At 41.4% G+C, this 24,104-nt stretch overlaps 1 protein-coding gene across 1 annotated transcript in view; it reads right to left on the bottom strand.

Annotated features, from left to right (window-relative positions):
- Window positions 1-23,513, bottom strand: part of rem2 (RAS (RAD and GEM)-like GTP binding 2) — a 33,968-nt gene extending 10,455 nt beyond the window's left edge. The window contains exons 1-4 of the mRNA XM_085378505.1: window positions 23,502-23,513; window positions 20,450-20,786; window positions 17,807-17,880; window positions 3,894-4,071 (exon numbers count right to left, since the gene is read on the bottom strand). Coding sequence (XP_085234631.1) covers window positions 3,894-4,071; window positions 17,807-17,880; window positions 20,450-20,786; window positions 23,502-23,513 — 601 coding nt within the window. The remainder of the gene's footprint in view (window positions 1-3,893; window positions 4,072-17,806; window positions 17,881-20,449; window positions 20,787-23,501) is intronic.
- Between the last annotated feature and the right edge of the window lie 591 nt (window positions 23,514-24,104).

Raw genomic sequence — 24,104 nt, 5'->3', positions numbered from 1 at the left:
TGTGATATGAGTACACGTTATCTAGCCTAGCTTTATTATAAGTGGTTTGAAAAGGTTTTATTTATTCACTGGGTTCCACTTAAATGATCTATGTACATTTACAGTAATAAAACCAATCCAAAGAGTTAAAAGTAAATGCATGGTAGAGCTGCAGAGATGAGTTGGCTTTTTTAGGACAGTTTGGTAGGACGAGCAATCATTCCACATTACAGTAAGTCACTGGATGTTCACATCAAAATTGCTTTAGCATTAAAAGCTGAGTCGAGTAAGGGCTAACATGCACTCTGTCCAGACTTTGATTCAGACTCACAATTTAAGCTTTCATTTTATCTGCTAGTGAAGCTGATCTCCGATCAATGACAGTTCGTCCAGATTACAAATGAGACAATTTAGCTTTTACGCCTGTCACAGCCAGCAGCAGCGGCTTGTGGGGGTCTTTTAAAAACTTTTGTGACTGAATAGTCAAAAAAGTGCAGAATTCAATAACACTGGCAGGCCGTTAGTAATTTTTAAATGAATGCTACCTAATAACAAAAATTTTAGAGATGCACACTCACAATATTGATGTGTGGCAAAACTGGCACATGGATGTAGCACAAACAGTATAACCTCTGCTGAAATATGCCCAATCTGATTGTGTAAGAACTCAGAGTGGTTCTTTTGAAGGGCAAAATAAGCCGCACTCTTCCCCAGCGCACGCTCCACTATGCATTTCACACATCACCCCAAATTGAGGCTCTCTTTCATACGCACAGCATTCTCGTACATTTGCCCTTCCCTGCGTCACTCCTCTCCTTCCCGTTCCTCTTATCAAAGCCCTCTCTTTGAAACCGCCTCGCTGACATCAAGCAGCGAGAAGATAGAGCGAGATGAGGGAGTCTGCTTGTTAGCACGTTTAATATGTGGATGTAAATGCAGCCAGTTGTGAATATATGATGAGGACAAACATACGTAAAGATTGTAAGAGCAGCTGTGCACTGTAAAAGGGAGATTATCCAATCAGAGATATGCCTTCTGGAAAACAAACAAAAAACAAAACATCAAGCAGCGCCGAGGGACACGGAGTTAAATATATAAATGAATATAAATTGAAACTGCAGAGATGACAGTGAAGGCTTAAGATCACAGCCATATATGACACAATTACAAATTTAGATCAAGGTCAAACTGGGCTGTCACTCTTTCTCTCTCTTTTTTTTCAGCTACCACCACTCTTCACCCAGCTCCTGTTTGAAACATTAATGAAATCCGGGTAATGGGTTTGCCTGGCAGAGCTTCATAAAAATTCACCCATAAAAGTCCAGCCAAATTATAACCTGCCCGTGGTCTGATCTGTGTTCAGTGGATTGTCACCAAATGAATTCAGTGTAGAATTGCTTGTTTCTCCCTCACTGAATTTATTTAACTTCAGTGCCGAACGCCAAAAATATGCAAAAGCGTGCGAAGCTCGCTGCCCAGCAGGGTTGTTTAGCAAAGAAAAGTTAACTCTAAGATCTGTGGGATTTATGCTGCTTTTTTAACTCAATAAATAACATGAAATTATGGTTTCTTGACTTGATTTGGCTACCTGTGTATATAGAGGTGAGTAATCAACCACCAAGGAAATCTTGTGTTTGGTCAACTTTTCTTATTTGATTTTTATACTATACAGTCATTCTGTTCATCACTCTCAAAAAGCCTAATCACGCCCACTTTGATTGAGTTCGGTAGAATAATACAACATTTTTGTTTTTTAAAAAGCCAACTGGGGTAAACAGCTTTCATAGTTACTCCATCGGTGTGTGGTTCTCCAGCTGCACCACAGCACACAGAAAGGCACTCCAGAGGGTCATCAACATGGCCCAAAAAATCATTGGACATCCTCTTCCCTCCCTGAAGGACCTGTACAGCACTCGCTGTCTCAAGAGGGCACGCAGCATCCTACGGGACTGCACACACCCAGGACACCGGGTGTTTAAGCTGCTGCCGTCTGGCAGGAGGTTCAGGCTGCTGAGGTCCCGAACAAATAGACTCAAGGACAGCTTTTACAACAGGGCAATAGCCCTGATCAATGTAAATAGCTGACCTGACTGGATACCTCCCTGGACTTTTTAGGGGGAGTTTACAATGTTTAAAACGATAACAATAATATTTATATTTATAACAAGGTGCAATAATAATTAATGTGCAATAATAACAGTGTGCAATACACATACACTTATTCTTCTTTTTTATACTAAGTTAATATACTGTGTTGTGTTGTTTGTTACGTTGTGATGTGTCATATCGTGTCGTGTTGTGTTATATGTAGTGCCGACGTAGGACAGTTTTTCCAATTTCATTGTACTACTGTACTATGTATGACTGTGCAATGACAATAAAGAGTTATCTTATCTTATCTTATCTTATCTTATCTTATCATATTAACATCTCATCAGTTTGTAGCAACAGATCTCCTCATGGGAACTTTGTCTACCACAGAGCATTAATCCCTGGATATTGTAAACAGTGAAGAAATTGATTTTGCTGATCAAAGATAGATCCCCAAAGACGGCTTCTAATTGAGATGATGTCAGCCTTGAGGAAGATTTATGGTAAAACAGCGTGCAGAGAGAGACAGATGAGCCAAGGCAGAGAAGAGGGTAAACAGAAGGGACTGATGAGTAATTGTACAAAGCACACACTATTCTCTGGGGAAAATGTGTGCCTATTAACTAAACATTTTCATTTTGGGCTTTTAGGCATTCTTATCTATTATAACCAGCACCGAAAGCATCGGTACTGACCAGATCCTATTGTGTGTTTAGGATGTTACATTTGGGGAGGAATAAAGGAAAGTGGACAAAGAGAGTGCATTACAATTTTTCATTTGTTTCTTTTCTTGCGTCATTCACCCAGAAACATCATTTCCAATAAGCCCGTACATGATAAACATTACAAATGAGGCAGAGTCCATGGGAAAGTTAGGCAGCTGCGTCACGCTCAGATATGTCAACTGCAGAGATTAAAGGTTTAAAAACTGGAAAACAGCAATGACAAAGAAGGCTTCTGTGATTTTTGCAGCGCTGATGTTAGGACTTTGTACATTTTCAAAGGAATTGCATATTTGTCTGCGCTCACCACTGACGCTTTAAACTTTAATCAGATTTAGTCTCGCAATAAAAACAGTAAACCTCTGGAACACACTTCTTTTGTGAGAGAAGCTACTGCAGGAAAATGTCTGATTAATTTGTTTGTCGTGCATTTTTAAATCATCATTCCCCTGCGAATGCAATGTTAGGTTCTCCGTTTGTATCCAAGATGGGATTTAGTTAGATTAATCACTAAATACAAAATGAATAAAAAGTGCAGCACAAAAATACGGAGGTCCACAGATGCCAAAATGAATAAAATAAATTATTAAATAATTAATTGAATGTGTCATTAATGATTAAAAATGGGAATTAATTAATTAATTAGATATATAAATAATTAATTACATGGGCTTTCAAATAATTTAAAACATTTAATAAATTATTTAATTGTGTATTCATTTAATTCATGTTGGCACTTGTGGCCCTCCATACACCTGGATTTTGCTAATATAATAAATGAGTCATCATGAATGCACTGGTGTAAATGCATTTTTTTTACATTTCCCTTGATGATTACAGCTAAAATTCTAGTTATGTGTTGAAAGTGTCTTCTTTTAAAATCCAGAGAAGGCACTAATGTTATTGCAGTAATGTGTATTCATATTACCACAACCCCATGCTAACAGTTTCAGCACTGAGGCAGTCTAAAAATCTGCTCCCTGTTACAGTTGGTACAGGGGTGACTGGGAGGTTACTGGGAAGAATGTGAGAATTCATCATGGGTCTTTCTTTTTTTACATACAGGTTATACTACACACCAGCATCCATCCTTCTACCTACCCTCGGAGCTGATTTCACGGGACCGCACTAGGTCACTCTTGTTGCCCACAAGGATGATTGGGGTTTGTGGCTGGGACTCCCTGAGAAGGAGGCGGAGCTGGGCGGTGCGGTGAAAACTTCGCCTGTCTGTCACTGAGAAGACCAGGATACACACATCGCACTGCAGTGTGGAGAGGTCCTGTGAATTGCAAACACACACATGTATTATACAAACACCTTGGTGGAACAGACCGGTGTGCACACGTAAAAAGAGAGATCAGGTGACAGCAGAGCAGGTGTGGAATGTCAGGTGTCTACTAACCATTACAGAAGATCGTGTTGCATTCCGCCAACAAATTGATCATTTGTTATTCAACTGCTTTTTAAAATTGCCTCTCCAGTGCCTGCTGGTGTGTTTGTTCAAAGCCATGGGAATGGCATCAATGCTATTTCCAAGTACTCAAATTTTTATCACTGTCCCACGAGAGGACTCAGAGGGGTTCTTTGCTCAACTTGACTATGTGCCTGTCACGCTTCACTTTGAATTGCCTGACCCTCTTAAAAGTGAGCACCAACATCTCGTCGGGGCTTCCTGTCACAGAGGCTCAATTAGCCCGAGTGGCTCTTGCAGAAACAGCAGCTTGTAACTGCCTGGGACCATGTTCGCCCTCTATTGCGTTTCCTCTCGATTCAGCTGGCTGCGTTTACATTGGACTGAAGGTGGTCCGTGGGTGCAAAATCGGTCATGGCAAGCTAACTGAAAAAAATCATGTCCAGCAAGCAATCGTGGCTCAGTCCCTCCCAGCTGATCACTTGCTGAGCCAGTCTAGCATGCTTTCAAAATATTGTCTTCTCTGCTGTTGCAGCAGTCACACAGCTATTGTTGGGTGAGTGATATTAGACAGTCAAGATTAAGGAAACTGAACTGTCTGTGGCTAAAACGTGCTTTTACATTTAAGTTTGACCTTGTGGTCAGGGAGATTAGACTTTCATTAAAGCCATGATAAATGGACTGGTTCTTATATAGCGCTTTTTTACTTTACTTAAGCAATCAAAGCCCTTTATAAAACATGCCTTATGTAGACCAACACTTTTTTCTATGCTTTCTGTCTAACACTCCAGTGAACGCATCGGAGAAACTTGGACTTAGTATCTTTCCCGATGGCATTTGGCATGCAGACTGCAGCAGCCAAGAATCAAACCACCAACCTTCCTTGATAAACCGCTGTACACTAACAGCACCCACGGCAAACATTAAAGCTAGAACCTAGTTAGTTTTTCTGCTGTTTGTTGTTAAAGAGAAAGTATTCACTGCAGGAGACCAACTATAAAACTAAAAAGATCTGCCAAGTGACAAGATGTACAAGCTGAAACTTTTCCTGGTTTGGAAAAATAAAGCTAAACTGAAAAAGCTGCAGTTACTTGAAGAACCACTTGAGACTGGCTTCAATATAAAGTCAGTCCCAGAGACAGTATAACCTCCATGACTGCTAAAAAATGCATATGATGTGGAGGGGTGGGTCTGACTGTGATACTACACAGTCTTTGGCAAACAACTTGTGATTGACAAGTCATGCAGTTGCGTGTTTCATACCCAGGATAATGCTCAATTTTGAAACATGGTGTAACCGAGACTTGGCTTTTTTTATTCAGTATGACCCAAATCAAATGACTGACCTCAAGAACTCAGCAGTTAAATGTTTACAAAAGTTAAGAGATAAAGCGGTTTCCCCATAGACTTTGATAGGACCAAAGGTCTTTTTGCACTAATAGCTATTGCCATCGGGCAAATGCTATTAGTGCATAGGAACATATTTGCATCCATAGCTAACTGCTCCCTTCATGACAATGACAACATGACACTGAGGTTTTGTGGGTTCAGCAAAGTTTCTCCACAATAGCGTGCACATGGAAATATAGATTTGTGAATGGGTCAGTGGGGTCAAAACGGTTAAAACGAAAGACATTTCATCTTATGTTGAACAAACTGAATCAATACAAACCATTTTTCTCCCAAAGACAGAAACCTGAAACCAAACCACACAGTGTAATGTCAGGCCTCGTTCTCGAGGCTACATGTCGATAATACAGGAACCATTATGAAAATAGAACCATAAAGTGGAAAGTACAAAGTTTTATATCCAGTCTTTGGGAAACACAGACTATGCATGCAGTCTTTAGCTATAAAGGAATACAAGTGCAGTGCATTTCTGTTCCCATTTTGTGGCGCAATAGCAGAGAATTAAGTTTATATAACATTCTTTAGCTTGGAGCTTTTCTCTTGACTTTACTGTAAAATAAAGGAATTATATTTGATGGTTGGTTTAATCCAAAACCTTAAATCTATAGCATTCCATCAGCAGACATAATCTATTCATAGTTCAGCTGAAAATAGGACACAACCACAAAAGACTGGATCAATAAAAAATAACTTATTTCGACCAGATGATCCAATTTGCCTGCTGAATTGGGACCGCATACAGTCTGCTTGTGTGAGCGTGCCCATGCCTGTGCCCTACATCTACAGCTCCCAAGGTAAACATCCCAGCCCTCCAGAGAGTTTCAGACGGCTGAAAAATTCAAACAATCTGAAGCGGCCAAGAACTGCCCGATCAGACCCCGGAGCAGGAAATTCATGGGGAGCACCTTGGCAGGCTATCTGTTTGACAGCACACAGCAAAAGACAAGCAGAGGAAAAGGAAGGAGGGGGACGGGAGCCACCGGCCACCTGTCACTGATGAATTGGGGGGGGGGGGGATCAGGAGGAAGAATGAAAACAAGACAGAGAAAGAATCAGGGACAAATCTTTGCGAGAAAAGCCGTACAAAAATAGAGTAGACATCGATTAGATGGGCAATGAACCGATCCAGGAAGAAGGCTGTGACCAAGTAAATACACCTCTCTATCAAACGGAGGCAGAGCAACTCGGGACAGCGCCAACTCTCTCCCTCTCTTGATTAAGCAGCTTCTCTCTGTTCACGGAGAGCAGGCCATCTGTCAATACCAACTCCTCCCATGCACACACAAATACAAAAGCCAGGCACGCGTGCACATACAATCATCCACAACATTCACACAGTACTAATAGAGCATTCAGGGGAATTTAATGGAATTATCAAGATTAAAAACAGGGACTCGTCTGGCTGAATTGAACAACATTTTGCCAAAATGTGAAAATCCAACAAACCAATGCAACTGAAGAAGAGGAAACCAAATGCAGAGAGCCAGCAGGATGAATGCAAACTGTGTAAACACCAGGGTGAAGTCAAACAAGAAAATAACAAGGGTAGGGAAGGGAATAAAAGAAGGAATTAAAAACCCAAATATCCACAAAAAGAACTAACCTTTAAAATAAACCAGGAATTGAAATGAAAGCAAGACAGACAAAAGGCAGCGATATTCAGACAAGCGCAACACAGGAGGCACAGCTAAATGCTCAGAAACACAAAAGAAGTGTTCATCAGTCCTGGGACCACTTCGTTTTTTTTTGAGGGAAACCTTTTAGTGCTAAGTTTCAAAGTCTGGAGGACTTCTCAGTAGAGTTGAAAGAAGTCAGAGTAGTAGATTTGTTTTGGAATAACACATTCAATATTCACATATCCCTGGATCTGATCCATAAGTTTGACTATCTACCCATATGGAAAAGATATAGTAAAAACTAGGGCTGGGCCATATTATACCGTTCACGGTAATACCGGTATAATGTTAGGCAACGATAGGAAAATGAAATATCGCGATAGAATATGAGTAAAACGCGCATGCGCAGTGCCTTTGTTTTCATACGCACATGGCTGATTGTTGAGTGAAACAGATGAACCAGAATTGGTTTGTAAAAATGGTGCAACTTCAGTGATGTGGAACTGGTTTGGTGTTTGTCCGTCAGATACACAACAAAGCACATTTTTTTGCAGAACATACAAGCGGCCGTCGTTATTGTCGTATTTGTCGGACTAAGATGCTCTTAAATCTGGGAGTAATCTGGGTCCTAAACTCCGTACACTTCAGGTCAAACGAACACTGCAGCATCACTGAGAGTTAAAAACTGTCTAAATTCTTTCATCTTTAATAAAACGATCAGCGTTGCTGCTTTACCAGGTGTAACTATGAAGTTTAACTTCCAGGCATCCATGAAAACAAAATGTATTACATTTAACGGAGTTAGAAGTTAGCAGGAAGCTAGCGGAAGTTAGCTCGCTAGTTTCGCTAGTTACCTAAACATGATATAGCATGTTCTGACAGAGATTTCTGAAAAAATTCAAACGTACAGCTCTGCTATCACTTCCAACATAAATGAAGACAGGAAACTAAACAGCAGTGACGTTTGTAGGGTTACTGAAGTTGGGCTAGCTGGTATATAATGATGGGCTACGTAATCGCTAGCGACACAGCTATGTTAGCATAACATAAACAGTGAAGCTGGAGGACGAACACTAACACTTTTCCACTTATAAAAGTTAACGTGAAGGTTCCTCATGGTTAGAGACAAATGCAATCGCATGGCAGGATGCTGTAAACGGACGAAACTTCAGTCAGGAGAACAACTGAGATAATCCATCCACAATACGAGGTTAGTCATTAATATACTGCAACAACATGGGAATAGAGCAGCTGCCAGAGAATTCAACATTAATGAATCAATGGTACAGAAGTGGAGGAAGCAAGAAGAATGAGTTTAATAAAGTTTGATTTATCTGACTGCTTTGTTTCGCTTAATGTTGGGAGTTCGCCTTGTAATCGGAAGGTTGCCGGTTCGAGCCCCGGCTTGGACAGTCTCAGTCGTTGTGTCCTTGGGCAAGACACTTCACCCGTTGCCTACTGGTGGTGGTCAGAGGGCCCGGTGGCGCCAGTGTCCGGCAGCCTCGCCTCTGTCAGTGCGCCCCAGGGTGGCTGTGGCTACAATGTAGCTTGCCATCACCAGTGTTTGAATGTGTGCGTGAATGGGTGGATGACTGGATATGTAAAGCGCTTTGGGGTCCTTAGGGACTAGTAAAGCGCTATATAAAATACAGGCCATTTAATGTGCCTTATAATCCCGTGCACCTTATGGTCCGAAACATACGTACTGCACACTGCAGTTTAATGTTGCAAAGCACCTCTTTTTAACTTCAGTGGATATTATACATGGTTATGCTCAGGATATGTCAGCCCATTTCTACTGGAAATGCCTTTTGGTTAAACTTTCAGCTAGAAATTTGCATTTGCACTGTTACATTTTTACAAAGCTTTAATGTACATAAAAACCAGCTTCTTGTTTTAGTGAAATAAATGGAAGGTTGTCTTTTTGCGCTAGTAATGTTGTGGAGTTGTATTTTGTCTCGCATCAATTATATCGTCAGTTATATCGTTATCGCAAATTTTCAAATATATATCGTGATCAATATTTTGGGCCATATCGCCCTGCTCTAGTAAAAACTTATATGTGACTACTCATGAAAGTGGCCACTTTCATGAGTAAATCATATAAGGCTTACATGATTTACTCATGAAAGTAGCCACTTTCTCATTACTTTCATATATTGTTTTAGTAAGTATCCAAAACATACAAGTTTCATTATATAATTTTTCAAGGGATCTTATATCTGTTTTCACTCTTGTATGCTTTTCATACAAGTTTCACACAAGACAGATACAAACTTTATAAGATTTATATATATCTTTTCCATATGGGTAGGAATAATTATGTATAAATAGATATGTCAGAATTTTCCCTGCACTGGGGCTGAGCTTCTCAGACTCAGATGATTACACAGTCATCAGAATCAGAATCAGAATACTTTATTGATCCCTGGGGGAAATTATTTTTTGTTACAGTGCTCCATTTTAAACCAACATTAAGACAAGACAGACAATACACTAACTAAGAATAGTACAATATATACATATATATACATACATACATACATAAGTCACTCATAAATAAATAGTTGGAAAAGAAACATGTGTAGTTGTAGCAGCAAACAGTGTGTTAAGTGGATGCGTTGTACAGGGAGATGGCCACAGGCAGGAATGATTTCCTGTGTCGTTCAGTGGTGCTTTTCGGTAATCTCAGTCTCTCACTGAACGTGCTCCTGTGACTGACCAGCATGTCATGGAGTGGGTGGGAGGTGTTATCCAACATTGTCTTTGTCTTGGACAGCATCCGCCTCTCCGACACCACCTTGAGGGAGTCCAGCTCCATCCCCACAACATTGCTGGCCTTACGGATTAGTTTATTAAGTCTGTTGGCATCTGCGACCCCGATTAAAATAAAGGAACAATATTTGTTTCCAAAGCTACAGTTGTGATACTGGCTCTATATTGAAATTATCAATAAAGAATGGCCTTTTTTTCTGTGGGTGAATGTAGCTTTGGGCTAAATCCTCAAACGACTCCTCCTTATGCCTCATGCTGTTACCCATCATTTATGACTGTGCATTACTTTCTCTGTTATTGATAGCCTCAGTTTCATGATGCTTAGTTTTAGTGCTGACTTTTAGGGGCCATAAAAACAGCATAAACATAAAGCTTTAGTTAGAATCTGTTCTAAATGACAAAGAAAAGGCTTTCTAAGACTTAACGTCTCCACATTTCCTGTTCCTGGCAAAGATAATATTGATGGAGCTGCGCTGGAGTACATCTCATTGAAACTTCAAACACTTGATTTTGAACTGGTGGAAACTATTTGAGAAGCTTAAAGTGTGTAACAAAGTTTCTGCACTATTCTCTGAATCAAAATCAGCACTTTTTAAAGACTCATATAGGTGGTGAACAAGGAGGATGATGAAAACTGCAACATTAAGAACAGTAACTTAAAACAAATTTCATGTGATAGATCATGTTCTCGTTATTTCATGAAAATAAGTGAAGATTGAAAATGTGGGAACACTGAGTTGTTGAAGACTGTGTCATTTCTGCAACAATCACCTGGGTGATGTTTATCTTATGTTAAAAAGAAATAAAATAAACCTCCAAATCTCCTCCAAGAGTAAATATTTAAAATGTGTCTGCTTTTGTCTTATAAGATGTCTTGTTAGTGCAATGATTAATTCAACAGTATGAGTCAGGTGAACCTCGTGAAAGTAGACCAAAGCATTTCTTTTCCACTTTGGACCAGCGACCCTCTCCTCCAACGCAGCAGCATTGAAATGAAGCAAGTTTGCAGACGAAGGATCAAAGCTCGGATCAAAGCCTGTCCTCGGGCCTGACCCAGCACCGAGACGTGACTCTGAAGCTGAACAAATCATTCGTCGGCTTCAACTTAGCAGGTAATTCAAAGTACACTGTAATGCATTCACTGTATTATAAAGAAGAAAAGCTAGTTTTCCCCAGGAACCACATGTCCTGAACACTGTGGGTTGGGGGTTTTTTTGTGTGTGTCAGGTTGTGTATATGGATTAGTTCTGAGAACAGATAAAATGATGGAGAGTGATTTTACCAAAAGAGTCCGAAAAATTGTAATGAAGGGAATATAATCGAGTAAATCAGTTAGAAACAGTCAAATAGAAGGGTTCAATGGCGTTTCATATACAAATTCCTTGGGGGGGGGGTGGGGGTGGGGGCAGAGCCTAGAGTGTTTTGCTCATCACAGCAAAGATCTTCTGCAAATCAGAATCAGAATCAGAAAGGGTTTTATTGCCAAATGTTGAGCAGGTTTACAACATTAGGAAATTGCTGCGGTGCTTCAGTGCAAACATACTGTCATAAATTGCGCTTAAATAGACATGAAAAAATAAAAGTAAGAATAAGAATTAAAAATGCTGCTGATGTCAGACAGACAGCCTGCCCGGGACTTACCACCTCGGTAAATTCTGCCCCAGAGCAGAATGTCTGATTTACAGATGTGTTTTTCTAAGAAATTGTTTGTACAGAGGAACAGCAGATATAATTTGTGCAGACCAAGAATAGCTTTTAAGGAGATACAGCCTGAGAGACAGGGCAGCTTGTAATCCTTGATTCAATTATGAACTCTGCATCATATCAAAAAGTGCCTGAAGATAATCGTGACCATTGGTCCAAAAGTAGAAGTTTAATCACAAGCTGACTTTGTGACAGGACAAAAGTAGTAAATCCAAATATTAAATAGAGGGCTACTGAAAGGACTAGTTAAAGTTCAGATCTGAATCCTCATTGTGATGTTGTGGGGGATTTAAAATGAGTTGACTTTGCAGCTGAAATAATTTGGGGTGGACGAGTGGTCATAAATTTGCTTTTCAGCACAGAAGGCTTTTACTGTTCAAGCACAACACTTTTATCTGTATGTTTCAAAGACGATCAAATGTGCGTTTTAAAGGACTATTTTCTTTACACGACTCTGTCATTAAACTGGAAAGATTACCAATTTTCATGCATTGTTGTGTTTTTTTTTTTAGCTTTTTTATAAAAACAACTTTTTCCACACATGCACACACACATAGATTAGCATGCACTCTAAAAACCACTCACATGCTGGCTAGTGCCACGCACTACATCAGTATCCATTAACAGTGAGGACAATGAATCACTTATCAGGCATGATTTGCATAACATGTTGTGGCTCTGTGAGCACTCAGACTATTATCCCCTCCAGTTGTGGTTTTAAAAAAATAGGCTGAATCAGAGCATTTGGCCCTTTTTTGAGAGGACGTGTGAGCATCCTCTCACTGCTTCAAACACACATCCTGAATGACTGCAAGCTGTTTGCTTTGCAGCACAAAATACATAAGCAAAGCTACTTTAGGGCCTTTACATGGAAACAAAAGGGTCAAGCACATCCCCACACAATTTTCACAAACATACACAGACATATATATATATAGGCGTATATAGCCTCCATTCATCTTTCTGAAAAGTAATCTCATGCACTTTCCACACGCCTGCCTCTTTGGCCTGTGCTGTATTTGTCTGACTGACTGGCTGTCAGAGCAAAATGAAAGAGCAGGAAGATCAATAAAGATGCGAAGGTGATGAATGGAGGAACAGAAAATGACAAGGAAAAGGACAAAGGAGGAAGGCGGAGCAAATGCAAGAAGAGAGGACAGAGGAGCACCTTGCTCTGTGGTAGTCAAAATCTGATAATAGGATGATGAAGCTTAGTGCAGATGGAATGCCGAGTTAGTGGGTTCGCTCTTTCTCTTTTACTTACTTACTGCTGCACAAAGACAACCCTAAGGAAACATATATCTGAGTCCATCTGGCCTGCACTGAGTAAGTCAGACACACGCCTGCACACACATACCCATTCCATAATCCAACCATGAATGACCACAGCTTGCTGAATAAAGCTGGCATCACAGCATAGACTTAGTACACCATAAAGACCGTTAGTGCACCATGGAGACTATTGCACGCCACCTCAGACACACACAAGTGCACAAGCAGAACATACACAAAAGGATAAAGTAGTAATGGGTGTCCCTGCATGACCTAGTTTCAAGCTGAAATATGTCAGTGTGTGGAACCAGCTCCCTGCAGAACTGTCTATTAGTAAATCCCTGAATCCCTGCCCAGATGCTGCTCTGTTCTTGACCCATGACCTCTATGTACATTGAGGATAAAAGAGGATTTCTTTCCAAAACACAATAAAGTATTAATAATATTAGAATTGTTCCATGACCATAGAATTATAAGGTTTGATCTGACTTTTGGGCTTAGAAAAACCTTGCTAACATTAGATTGTTCTTTGCCATTATTACTCTTATTTTATCATTTTAAAAAAGAACGTTGCCCGACGTATGTACAAGCTATGCAGTGTTAACACTCATAACATGGTTGAAGGCTATTTCTCCCATCTTTTTTTATTCTTTTCTTTATTCTTTGCCAATACTGATAGACACTGACATAACAAAGAAGCTGAGGGTAATAAGTCAATCCATCTGAAACAAGCCAGGTCAGCAAATTTTTACCATTAGCTTAGGGTGACCAACCGTCCTCTTTTCCCCGGACATGTGCACTTTTCACGTTCTGTCCGGGGGGATTTTCGAGGACCCATGTGTGTGACGTCATCCCCGAACTGCTGCTTTGTGAGCGCTTGTTCTGCACTCAAGGACAGGACTGACAGCGCGCAGCAACGCGCCTAATGATGTTCAAACGATCCCAAAGCGCAAGTGCATCTTTTCAGACGAACTGCAAAAGAAATTTCCCTCGTACTGACCATAGCTGGACTGGCCATCGGGCATACCGGGCATTTGCCTGGTGGGCCGATGGTGATTTTTCGTTTTTACGGCCGATGGTTTTGTTGTTGTTGTTTTGTAACGGTATAAACAATCAAAGGTGGTGGATTGGCCAGATGCTGGCCGGTGTGTAAAAATAACTCAGTTATTTGGTGGTGTCTATGGCGGAGCTTCCACAGAGGCTAGCAGGTGGATGAGGGAAACGGGAGGCAGGAGGAGGAGAGACCCGAGGCGGCCGCCGGTCCGAGTGTCAGGTGAACTGAACTTCAGGTGAAGTTATGACCTGCAGTCTATCTGGGTCAGATATAAACCAAATTTAGGTGTAGTTTATTTTCATTGTGCTAACTTTTTACAGTCAGTTACAATAACTCATACTGCGTACTAGCTAGCATGACGGAGTTTCTATACAGGTGGGCGGGTGCTATGATGTTACTGATAGTGATATGATATCGGTTTGGATATGTGGTGAGAGGGAAACATGAAGATGAAACCAGGAAATGTCCTTACTGAATCATCAGAGCTAAAAAGGTGATGGAGAAACAGGGTTACCTTTAAGGTGGGCATATATGAGTTGAAGGGAAGTTATGAACTGTTTCTGAGAGACAAATAACACCAGGATCCTTTTCTATGTAGCTGACAGCTGGTAACTGTGCAGGGGCGGGTCTAGCAAAGTTTTGCCAGGGGGCCAGGTTGGGCATTAACAGGGAAAAGGGGGCACAAAGAAATACCTTTCTTTCTTATTCTCATTTAAAATGTCTAGATTTTAAAAAATAATTATCTGAATCTTACAACCAAAGTTTTTTTGGCTTTATGGTTTTTCCTATAATACCTGGTGGGCCGGTCTCCAGTCAAAATACCCTGGTCAATTTTTTCTCCCAGTCTAGCCCTCATACTGGTAATTTTTTTTATGCAGATTAAGCATTATTTCTGTACCATTATTTAATTCCAGAGGTTTTTAAGTTCTTTTTTTTGCACTTGTTGACTTGTAAAAGCCTATATGACATATTTTTTTCACAATTAATTAACCGCACAGTGAAGGCATCGTTTAAATATGTTAAATATGTTTCTTTAAGCAAGTTCTTCATGATTGAGCTAAGTGTCCTCTTTTTTGGAAATCAAAATGTGGTCACCCTACATTAGCTACCATGCTAGATAGCTACTGATGTCAAATTATGCTGGTGTTTACTAGGTACAGTGACTAGAAACAACAAACGGGCTAATGGATAGCTGAAGCAGCTAGCAGAGTTAGCAGCAGGGTTAGCGGAGCGCTAATGCTAAACAACATGCTTTTTGTTGATGTCGTGTTCATCTACTTGTGACCAACAGTATAAATCTTATATACAGTAAATCAATTTCTCTAGTTGACATTGATCTCTTAAATATAGTACACAAAACTGTGACTTCAACCTTTATTTTTGTTTACACACTTATCTGCACAAGATGAGTGTCCCACCGGAGACTAAAACAAACAGAACTGCTTAGGTATAATAGCTTATATGGATTTGGGCAAGAAATGGGGAACCGTAAATAGTGCAGAATGACTCTCTTAAGACTAAACAACAGCAAAACAGGAAAGGGAAAAATGTCCAGGGAGTTGCTTCTCTGGACAGAATTCAATACTCCAAGAATTGGCTGGTTGAACTGTGTTTTTCTTCCTTCCTAATTGAGATAAGAAATGTGGTCAAGCAGCAATTATCTTCTTCCAAATTGCATCCTGACTTGCTTTAACATAATAAACGATCCTACCCTTAGGTGCAGCAGCAAATTCTCCTCACTCCATGCTGATAAACACGCATACTGTGCATCATTGCCCTACATTCTTCCAGGCCTGAGGCTGCACGTTTTGGTTGCTTACAATAAATATAAAGATTTTAAGCTATCAAATAACAATGGAAACTTCAGGACTCACTTAGGGAAAAGGTGTCCACTTGGTCTTTGACACAGAGACCCTACTGGCTGTTTAAAGCTTAAATCAATGACCAATCTCAGGCTTAGAGTGGAGGACAACATAGGCTGGCTAGGTCAACGCCAAGTGTGCCAGTGTTTCTATTTCTGGCACATCGTGACTTATTTAAACCATCCTATCCCTATAACGTCATCAACACTCACAACGTCCCAGTGTCTGGCCAAGCAGACTCTCAGCCTTCTGTGGCTGTGTTTGCTGGTGTTGTTTTACACATTTGACCAGGCCGATGCAGAGTGTGCATTCACGCACGCAGGTACAGTCTGTACATATTTACAGGTTCTACCTGTGATTTGTTGTGCAACGCTCCCTGCAGTTCGGGGAAAATTGTAGCTCCGACTTGACGTCCATGTACCAATCAGTTGTGAGTCGAACCGAGAAGTACTTGAAGGAGCAATCTATGGGTGTAAATGCCACCTTTTCACATTTTTTTAGCAGTTTGCATTGCTGGGAAAGGAAGAGGATGGGGCCAGGCCAGAGAACGGATGAAGCCCCAAAGCCAGCAGGGTTGGATGCTGACTATTCCAGCATCATTTCATGCGTGAGCGAGTGAGTGATTAATTCAGCCACATTTGAGTGCGTATGTGTGTGTGTGTCTGTGCATGTTGCTATGGTAACTTGGGTATAGGATGGGTTGCCCCATGGAGAACACTTGCGGCTCACTACAAGACCAGAAGCCTGGGATGGAGAGTGCCCGGCGGTTAATGTTGTGCGTTAGACATCTGGATGACATCTGTTTCTGCACCTGATTGTTTGTATGTGGGACACTCTGCCTTTAGACACTGTGTGCATATATATTGTATCTAGTGGCATTACTGCAAAACAAAACAAAACAAAATACTAGCATAAACGCGATGCTGAACAGGGTTGCTGCCCCTCGCCCCACCAAGTGCAGACGGCCCTGGAGTCTTTCCAAGCTCCCCGCTGTACTGCTTCTGTTGCTTCAGCCTTAATGCCCTGCCTTGTATAAACACGCACATAATAACAAATATAATTAACTCTCAGCAAGATTTAACCAGCAGAATGAGGCGAGCAAGCACGAAAAAAAGCCACCGAAAGAACAGACGAGGGTATTCAAACACAACGACTGCAAGGCAACAACACTGGAGGTGAGAAAGGGGCACCAGGAAAAGTGAAGAAGTGAGCACCCCTGCTGTGGATGCTCCTGAGTTAAATGTGACTAATTCAACCTTAAGAAAAGAGAAAGCCCAGTGGACATCTGGAATAGGATGATCTACCCTACATACTAATTAGAGGGCTCTACTGTTCCATCACATTATTAACAGCCATTAATAACTGCACGCCTTTTGGTTTTGCATAATACGCTCTGTGTCAAAAGGATCTTTTTTTTTGACAAGCTGGCTGCTGGTGCTCAAGTTTCTCCTGCTACGACAATCACCACCACCAGGTCACATTAACTTGCACGCACTGTTCAACTGTAAAGACCGATGATGCGTAGCAGGAGCAATTTTAGCCTGCGAAGAAGTCGTCTTTTTTCAGCAGATTTGAATCGAAACATATGTTGTTAACTACTGAGTGATTCCCACTTTTGAGAGAGAGAACTTCAAAGAGATCAAGTACAGCGAACGCTTCTCCAGGATTCCCTCTACAGTGGAGGACACACACGCAAACGCACAAGTAGGTGTAAAAGCAAAAGTAGGAATGCACTCTCTTTACACCTCTTTACACGTGAAATCAGACAAATGGCTTTCCCTGTTCTTCAGTACAGGCAAAGATTATAAAGAGTGGGAAGAGAAAGAGGGCATTGAGTGAGAAGGGACACAGAACTGGTTTAAATGTGTAAAAAAGAAGACAGAGAGAGGACGAAGCTATCAGTCACTCACCTGTTTCCAGTTGTCAAAAATGATGACTTTGCTGTCCTCGTCGTCCACTGTCACCGTATACTCGTAGCCCTCACCTGCAAACAAAACGCCCTCGTCACACATAAGAAAGGACAATGCAGCTCATGTTAAGAATAAATAGGGGGGGTCTGACAGGTTGTAAAAGAAAATCATAACAGTGGCGATAAAAAGAATGAATCACAATATTCACCACTTAAGTAGATTGTCTGCATATTCTGCCTCAAGACACTGATGAACCAGTTTAAGTCTTAAAAACTGTCCTTGACCTACTCGAGAGTTCTTACATCATTATCTGTGAAGATTACAGCAAAGCATTTAAAGACCGGGCTTTGGAGCTAAATGATGTGTTTATGAAGGCGGTATAATGCAGATGTTTTAATGCTATTTTGCTCCAGTTTAAATGATGATGGTGATATTCCGCATTTTCTTAACTGTCAAGGAATCCCATGAAACAAATGTTTTAAGCCTATATGTTAAAGCCCAGTCTAACTGCTCTGCCTTATCGGCGACTCTCGGTCCAAGCCTCTTTACTCTTACCGAAGAAGGAAATCTTTTCAAACAGCTCGTCAAAAAGGTAGATTTTCCCCATTTCCTATAAGTCAAGGTCAATTTTTACCAAATGCTACTTGAAACGAGATTTATTATTTTGGGAATGAAATGTTTTCAGATGCAGATTAATAGACATTTTTGAATATTCACAGCAGCAGCGTATATGAGACAGTGAAGATTGAGTCCATATAGAGCACAAGTGTCGAACTCCAGGCCTTGAGGGCCGGTGTCCTGCAGGTTTTAGATGTGTCCTTGATCCAAAACAGCTGATTTAAAGGCTAAATTACCTCCTCAACATGTCTTGAAGTTCTCCAGATGCCTGGTAATGAACTAATCATTTGATTCAGGTGTGTTGACCCAGGGTGATATCTAAAACTAGCAGGACACCGGCCCTTGAGGCCTGGAGTTCGACACCCCTGATATAGAGAAATAACACATCATGTGTCACTATTTTGAATCGCATGCTTAATTTTCCATCATCTGATCTCAAAAGGCAATTTTTTTGAGTAATGGACATTGAATCTTATGATACATTTAAAATACAGGCACGTCTGGAATCACTGCGGCGACTGCCGTTGGTACGCTACCTTCCAGCAACCACATGAAACTCACGGATCCCCTCTTTCTAATTGTACGTGTTTTAATTGTTACCGGCAACAGCTGCAAAATCAAAGCACTTTGAAAATCCGATGATTCTTTTTGATACACAAAAGCAGCCAGATGGAGCTACTGTACGTGCCCATTAAATATCGTAAATTCATTTAGGCGTAACAAACTGAAGCTTCCTATCATTACACCATTAGCACAAACACTTCTTCATTAAAATACACAATAACTGTGGAAAACTCACCGGGATCAATGAGATTTCTGCTCTTAGGGACAACAAATCTCCCAGTGTAAATCAATGCTGTCTTTGGAAAGTAATTACTTTGCGTATTGGCTGGTAAGGTGTTACTCCACTCACAGATGCTATGGTTCTGAGCATCTGTTCAAAACTACTAAAAAAGTGCTAATTAAATAGGTGTTGTGTCTTTTTTTTTTCTTTCCACACTTTGCAATTTTAATGTGTGAATAATTGAACGGTTTAGTGCACCACTTAAATTCCCGGGCATGATAAGAGTGGCATTGGGGAAACATGTAAAGGCTCCTTGTCTGAGAGGGGTTTTTGTTTCTCTCCCTGTATGATGCATAAATCCAAATGTACAATGTTGGCAGCAATGAATACCACATGATGATGTCAAGGATACGTCAGCTTTATGCATGATGGAGAGCGTTCGTCTCTTAATGACAGTGACTTATCGATTGGCCGAGACAAGAGCTGATTATCCCCGGTGTTAAACTGATCTTTGCCACAGACAGACCTGCTGACTGATAGAGGGGGAAAGAGGGTCGGGACAGTTTTAATGAGCTTTAATGGTAGACGTGTATACCTTAAGTAGAAATATACCCAATGACACGAAGACCAATAAACCAGAATATCCCATTTGCCTGGCTGAGGTCACTGAGACCTTTTACATGTCTCTTTATTATATTTAAAGCTACAGCTAGTAGCTGGTTATCCTAGCTTAGACTGAAAAACAAAATAGGTGGAAACAGCTGGTACGGATTAGTGCAGAATCCCTTGGTCCCACCTACCAATCTGCACAATGTCTGCATGCTAAATATAAAAGCATTTGCTGAGCTGAGCAAAAAGAACAGGAAAAAAGGGAAACCTGTAAACCTCTCTTGGAGGTGAGAAATTCAGGATCAGAATTGTAAACCTAAACATAGTTTTACTCTTTGGTTTTATACTTAATGTAAACTAAAAAGGTATAGCCTTCATGCATAAGCGCTACTGATGTACACCAGTCTTTTTTAGACATTTGGACACTACATGATTTAGGTAGTCATGATATGGCAAAACAAAAGTGCTCAAAGAGTGGTTGGGTGAATTTTGTGGTTGGATGAGCGTGCTTTACTGTTTTCTAAAGTTAAACCTTGGTTAAACCTAGTTAAAAACTAAGTGGAAACAAACTATGAATATAGGTGAACATGCATGTATGAAGACATTCCATCAATCTCTGTCCAGGTCATTACCACATGCTTGTGTCTCAGAGTCTATAGAGAGGGATCTGTCTGACTGCCCGGCCAGAGATAAGGCCAGCGACGACTTGCCCACGCCATTCTGTCCCAGTAGCACTATCCTCAGTGCCCCGCCATGGCTGTGGTAAGATGACTGGGCAGCAGCCGATTGGCTGAAGGACTCATCCCGAGGCACCGCTGTGTCACTGATAGGCAACGTGGTAGGCTCCTCCAAGCCTGGGATCCAATCACAGTCCTCGGATACGGCCTCTTCCCTTCGCAGCTGGTGCTTGACAGGCAGGGGTGTGCTCCCTCGTCGAAGCGGGGGTGCCGTCGTTAGAAACATACTGTACTAGAGTGAAATAGAGACAAAATAAGAAAGACTGTCACTGGGCATTGCGGGAGGTGTTGCTGGCACGAGTGCATTCCCAGATTTTTAAAGTTCAAAGCAGACAGCTGATCTACCTGTAACGCTGCCTATTCTTGTCCATGTTATCGCAGGAGAATGTGGGAGGGGGAGGGTACTTCCACTGTGTGCGTATGTGTGTAAAAAATAAAAGGAGAAGGAGGTGATAACAGCAGAGGTGAGACAGATGAATGGCAGTGTGAGAGAAAGATGCTGATGAAGACACAGAGCATGTCAAAGGGAAAATTAAGAGAGGGGGAGGGTGATGTTGAGGTGGGGAGTGGTGATATGAGGGCAGTAGGAGCTGCTGACAGAAAAGTGACAGCAGGTTGATAAGGATGCAGAGAATGAGGTGGAGACCAGAGAACAACAAGAAGCGTGCATGTAACACGGAAACATTTGGCAAGGATAGACAAAAAGAGACTGCAGCTGTGCGTAATAAGTGCACTCAGGTGGCTATATGCTGCACGGTGAGTGTGTGCACAGCGGGAATTCACATGCAAACAGGTCAAAAACATAAAGTCTGCATCTTTATTCTTAGTCTTTTAAAAATGGAAATCTATAATTGGAGGCTTCCAGTGGTTTTGTATAGAACAATGGCTTTGCTGAGAAAGCTGTGAGTGTTTCTGCACGAGCACAATAGTGCATGTGTGTGTGGGAGTGTGTGTTTTGCAGCCACAGCAGGTCAACCACAGAAGACCTGCATTAATATTAATACAGCAATTAATCTAGCTCCACAGCAGCACCAAGCATTGGTGGCTCTGTGTCTGTCTGTGGCACAGCCAAGTACAGTACTGGTACTTAATTAAAGGGGACTGACACAATAATAGGAGCACACTCAAATACATTACAATGCAGTTTACAGCTACTGTTGTGTTACTGAGCTGAGCACGTCACAGGACACGAGCTACAAGTCATAAACTTGCGTGTTGAATTAGATTTGGGTAGGTTGCTATAATGTAGCAAATTAAAAAGGTATAGCAGAAAGGTTAGGTATATTGTAGCATATAGTATAGAATAGTATAGTAAGTATACTATAGTTTATTTTAATATAGTATAGTATAATGTAGCACATAGTATAGCATAGAATACTATAGTAAGAGAAGTAATAGTAATACTCTATACTGTAGTGTAGTTTAGTATACAATAGTACACTATAGCATACAGCACACACACCAAACTTAATATTTAATGGTTTTTTAAATGAATAATGAAAGTTAATGGAAGAAACCCAGTTTCTATTTGGTTCCACAGATATCACGATGTATCAGAGAACTGTTGTCCTGTGAATGTGATACCATCACTATTGTGACATTCACAGGACTATTGTGACAGTACTGCATTGTTAGTTACTCTGTACATACCATTTGTAGTGTTTTTGTATAGTGTTGCATGGAGATGTCTTTTTTTAAGAAGTCCACCTACTACTGATGAAACTGAGATATTTTAAGAAAGAAAGTGTAATTTCAAAAATGTGTATTCAGTCTGTCTGCTGTTGTCACAAAGCAATGCTGACAAGAAAATGAAAGAAAGCTGTTGCACAGCTCGTTGACTTAACCACTGTGTGGTATGACTGGTATAATGTAAAATTATGTTTTTGCTAGTAAGGAGGCTGTAGACCTGACACTGATTCAGACCTCTGTCTTGGATGAAATGTAACAGTTTGGACAGCCAGCCTCAAGATAGGATCCTCTGACTGCTAACATGACGCTTTTCCTGGTGTAAAATAGAGCACAGAGTGTAACAGTGCAGTCCTTTGAAGTGCACTATAGCGTAATTGCAGTGTTGTTAATATTGTATAGTGTTTTTACAACAAAATGCAGTTAAGGTGTGGCTGATTGTGACACTTGAGTATGTAGCTCTCTCATGCACACGCAGACACATCAAGCCTGTCGCTCAGGTAGCAGCCAAAGGATCTAATCAATTAAGCACGCCTTTATTGTCTGCAGCGCTCAGAGGAGCTTTCCTACGCAGAGACCGTGACCACGGATCGCGCCAGCGTGTCAGGGGTTAATCTCTCTCTCGCCAGGCTGTCTAGAAACTGGGGCAAACAGCAGTGCATAATACAAAATTAATACTACAGGCTATGTTTTTATTCTCTCTTCCTCGCAGCCCAATCACACAGACACTGCTGTTTCTTTCCAGCCCAGTTAGTCTTTTTTACTTTCGAGTCTTACGAGCCGTGTTTACTGTACAGCTGATCCATAATTGTGCTCAGCATCTATGGAGTAACCTGTGGGATTAAGTGCTCCACTATATGAACGGATCGAAGGCGTTTAAGAAGTGTAACACTTGCCGACGGTTTACAGAACACACAGATATCCTGTCACAGCAAACGCCGAAACGCCTAACAGCAAGTGGGGTTTAGACCGGGTGAGAAAATCTGGTTCATTAATATTCAGTCTTTAAGTCACCAATGAGCAGTCAAAGTTCGCGTGATAGTGAAAGAAATTAAGAGCCTAAATAATAATAATAATAAAACAATTATCTAATAAAAGTGAAAAAAAAAGGGATTCCTGCACATAGAAAGTGTAGCTGTGAAAAACCAAAGTGTGCTGCAGAAAAAAAACGTAGGCGGTGTTGTAGCAGCGTACCTGGAGTGTGTGGCTGGCTATTGTGCAGAGCGCACGAGGCTGTAGTGGAACATCTGCGTCCCCTTACCTGGTCAGCCATGGTTATCGGTGAGTCTTCTCTTTGCAGAACGAGGCTCAAGTCATCTGTGCTGCTTGCAGACCCGGCATCACATTAACCACGGCTTTAACGCACGGCACCCAAAAGGCACGCGCGACTCATTTAACGTGATGTTATTTTCCCCTTCTCCGCCGAGTAAAACCTCCCCCCTCCACCTCCACCTCCTCCCTGCCTTCCTCCTTCCGCTCGCTAGAAATGAGAGGTGCGGCGCGTGGAGCGCCGGGATGGGAAGAAGCAGGCTGCCAGGTGGAAGAAGACTCTATACCTGCGTCTCCGCTCGGCATAGGAGGCGACTTTCTATGTGAAGGAGATGAGGACGGACAGCCACCGGCACCGAAACGCATCCCCTCATGTCCTCTGAGAAGAGTTCCAGCGGACAGCAGTTTGTACGCTCCTCTCTCCACCTCCAGTTAACACCTGCATGTATCTCTCTCTCTCTCAGTCTGTGTGTGTGTGTGTGTGTGTGTGTGTGTGTGTGTGTGTGTGTGTGTGTGTGTGTGTGTGTGTGTGTGTGTGGGAGTGGGAGTGCGCCCTTGAGTGACTGCAGAGTGATCTTGGGTTGGAGGTGAAGGG

Source organism: Diplotaxodon limnothrissa, linkage group LG18, assembly GCF_057381915.1.
Source record: "Diplotaxodon limnothrissa isolate DT_005_m linkage group LG18, D_limnothrissa_male_GT1.1, whole genome shotgun sequence".
NCBI classification, from domain to species: Eukaryota; Metazoa; Chordata; class Actinopteri; order Cichliformes; family Cichlidae; genus Diplotaxodon; species Diplotaxodon limnothrissa.
Note: the sequence above shows the minus strand (reverse complement) of the source record. Positions and strands in the feature narration are given on the sequence as shown.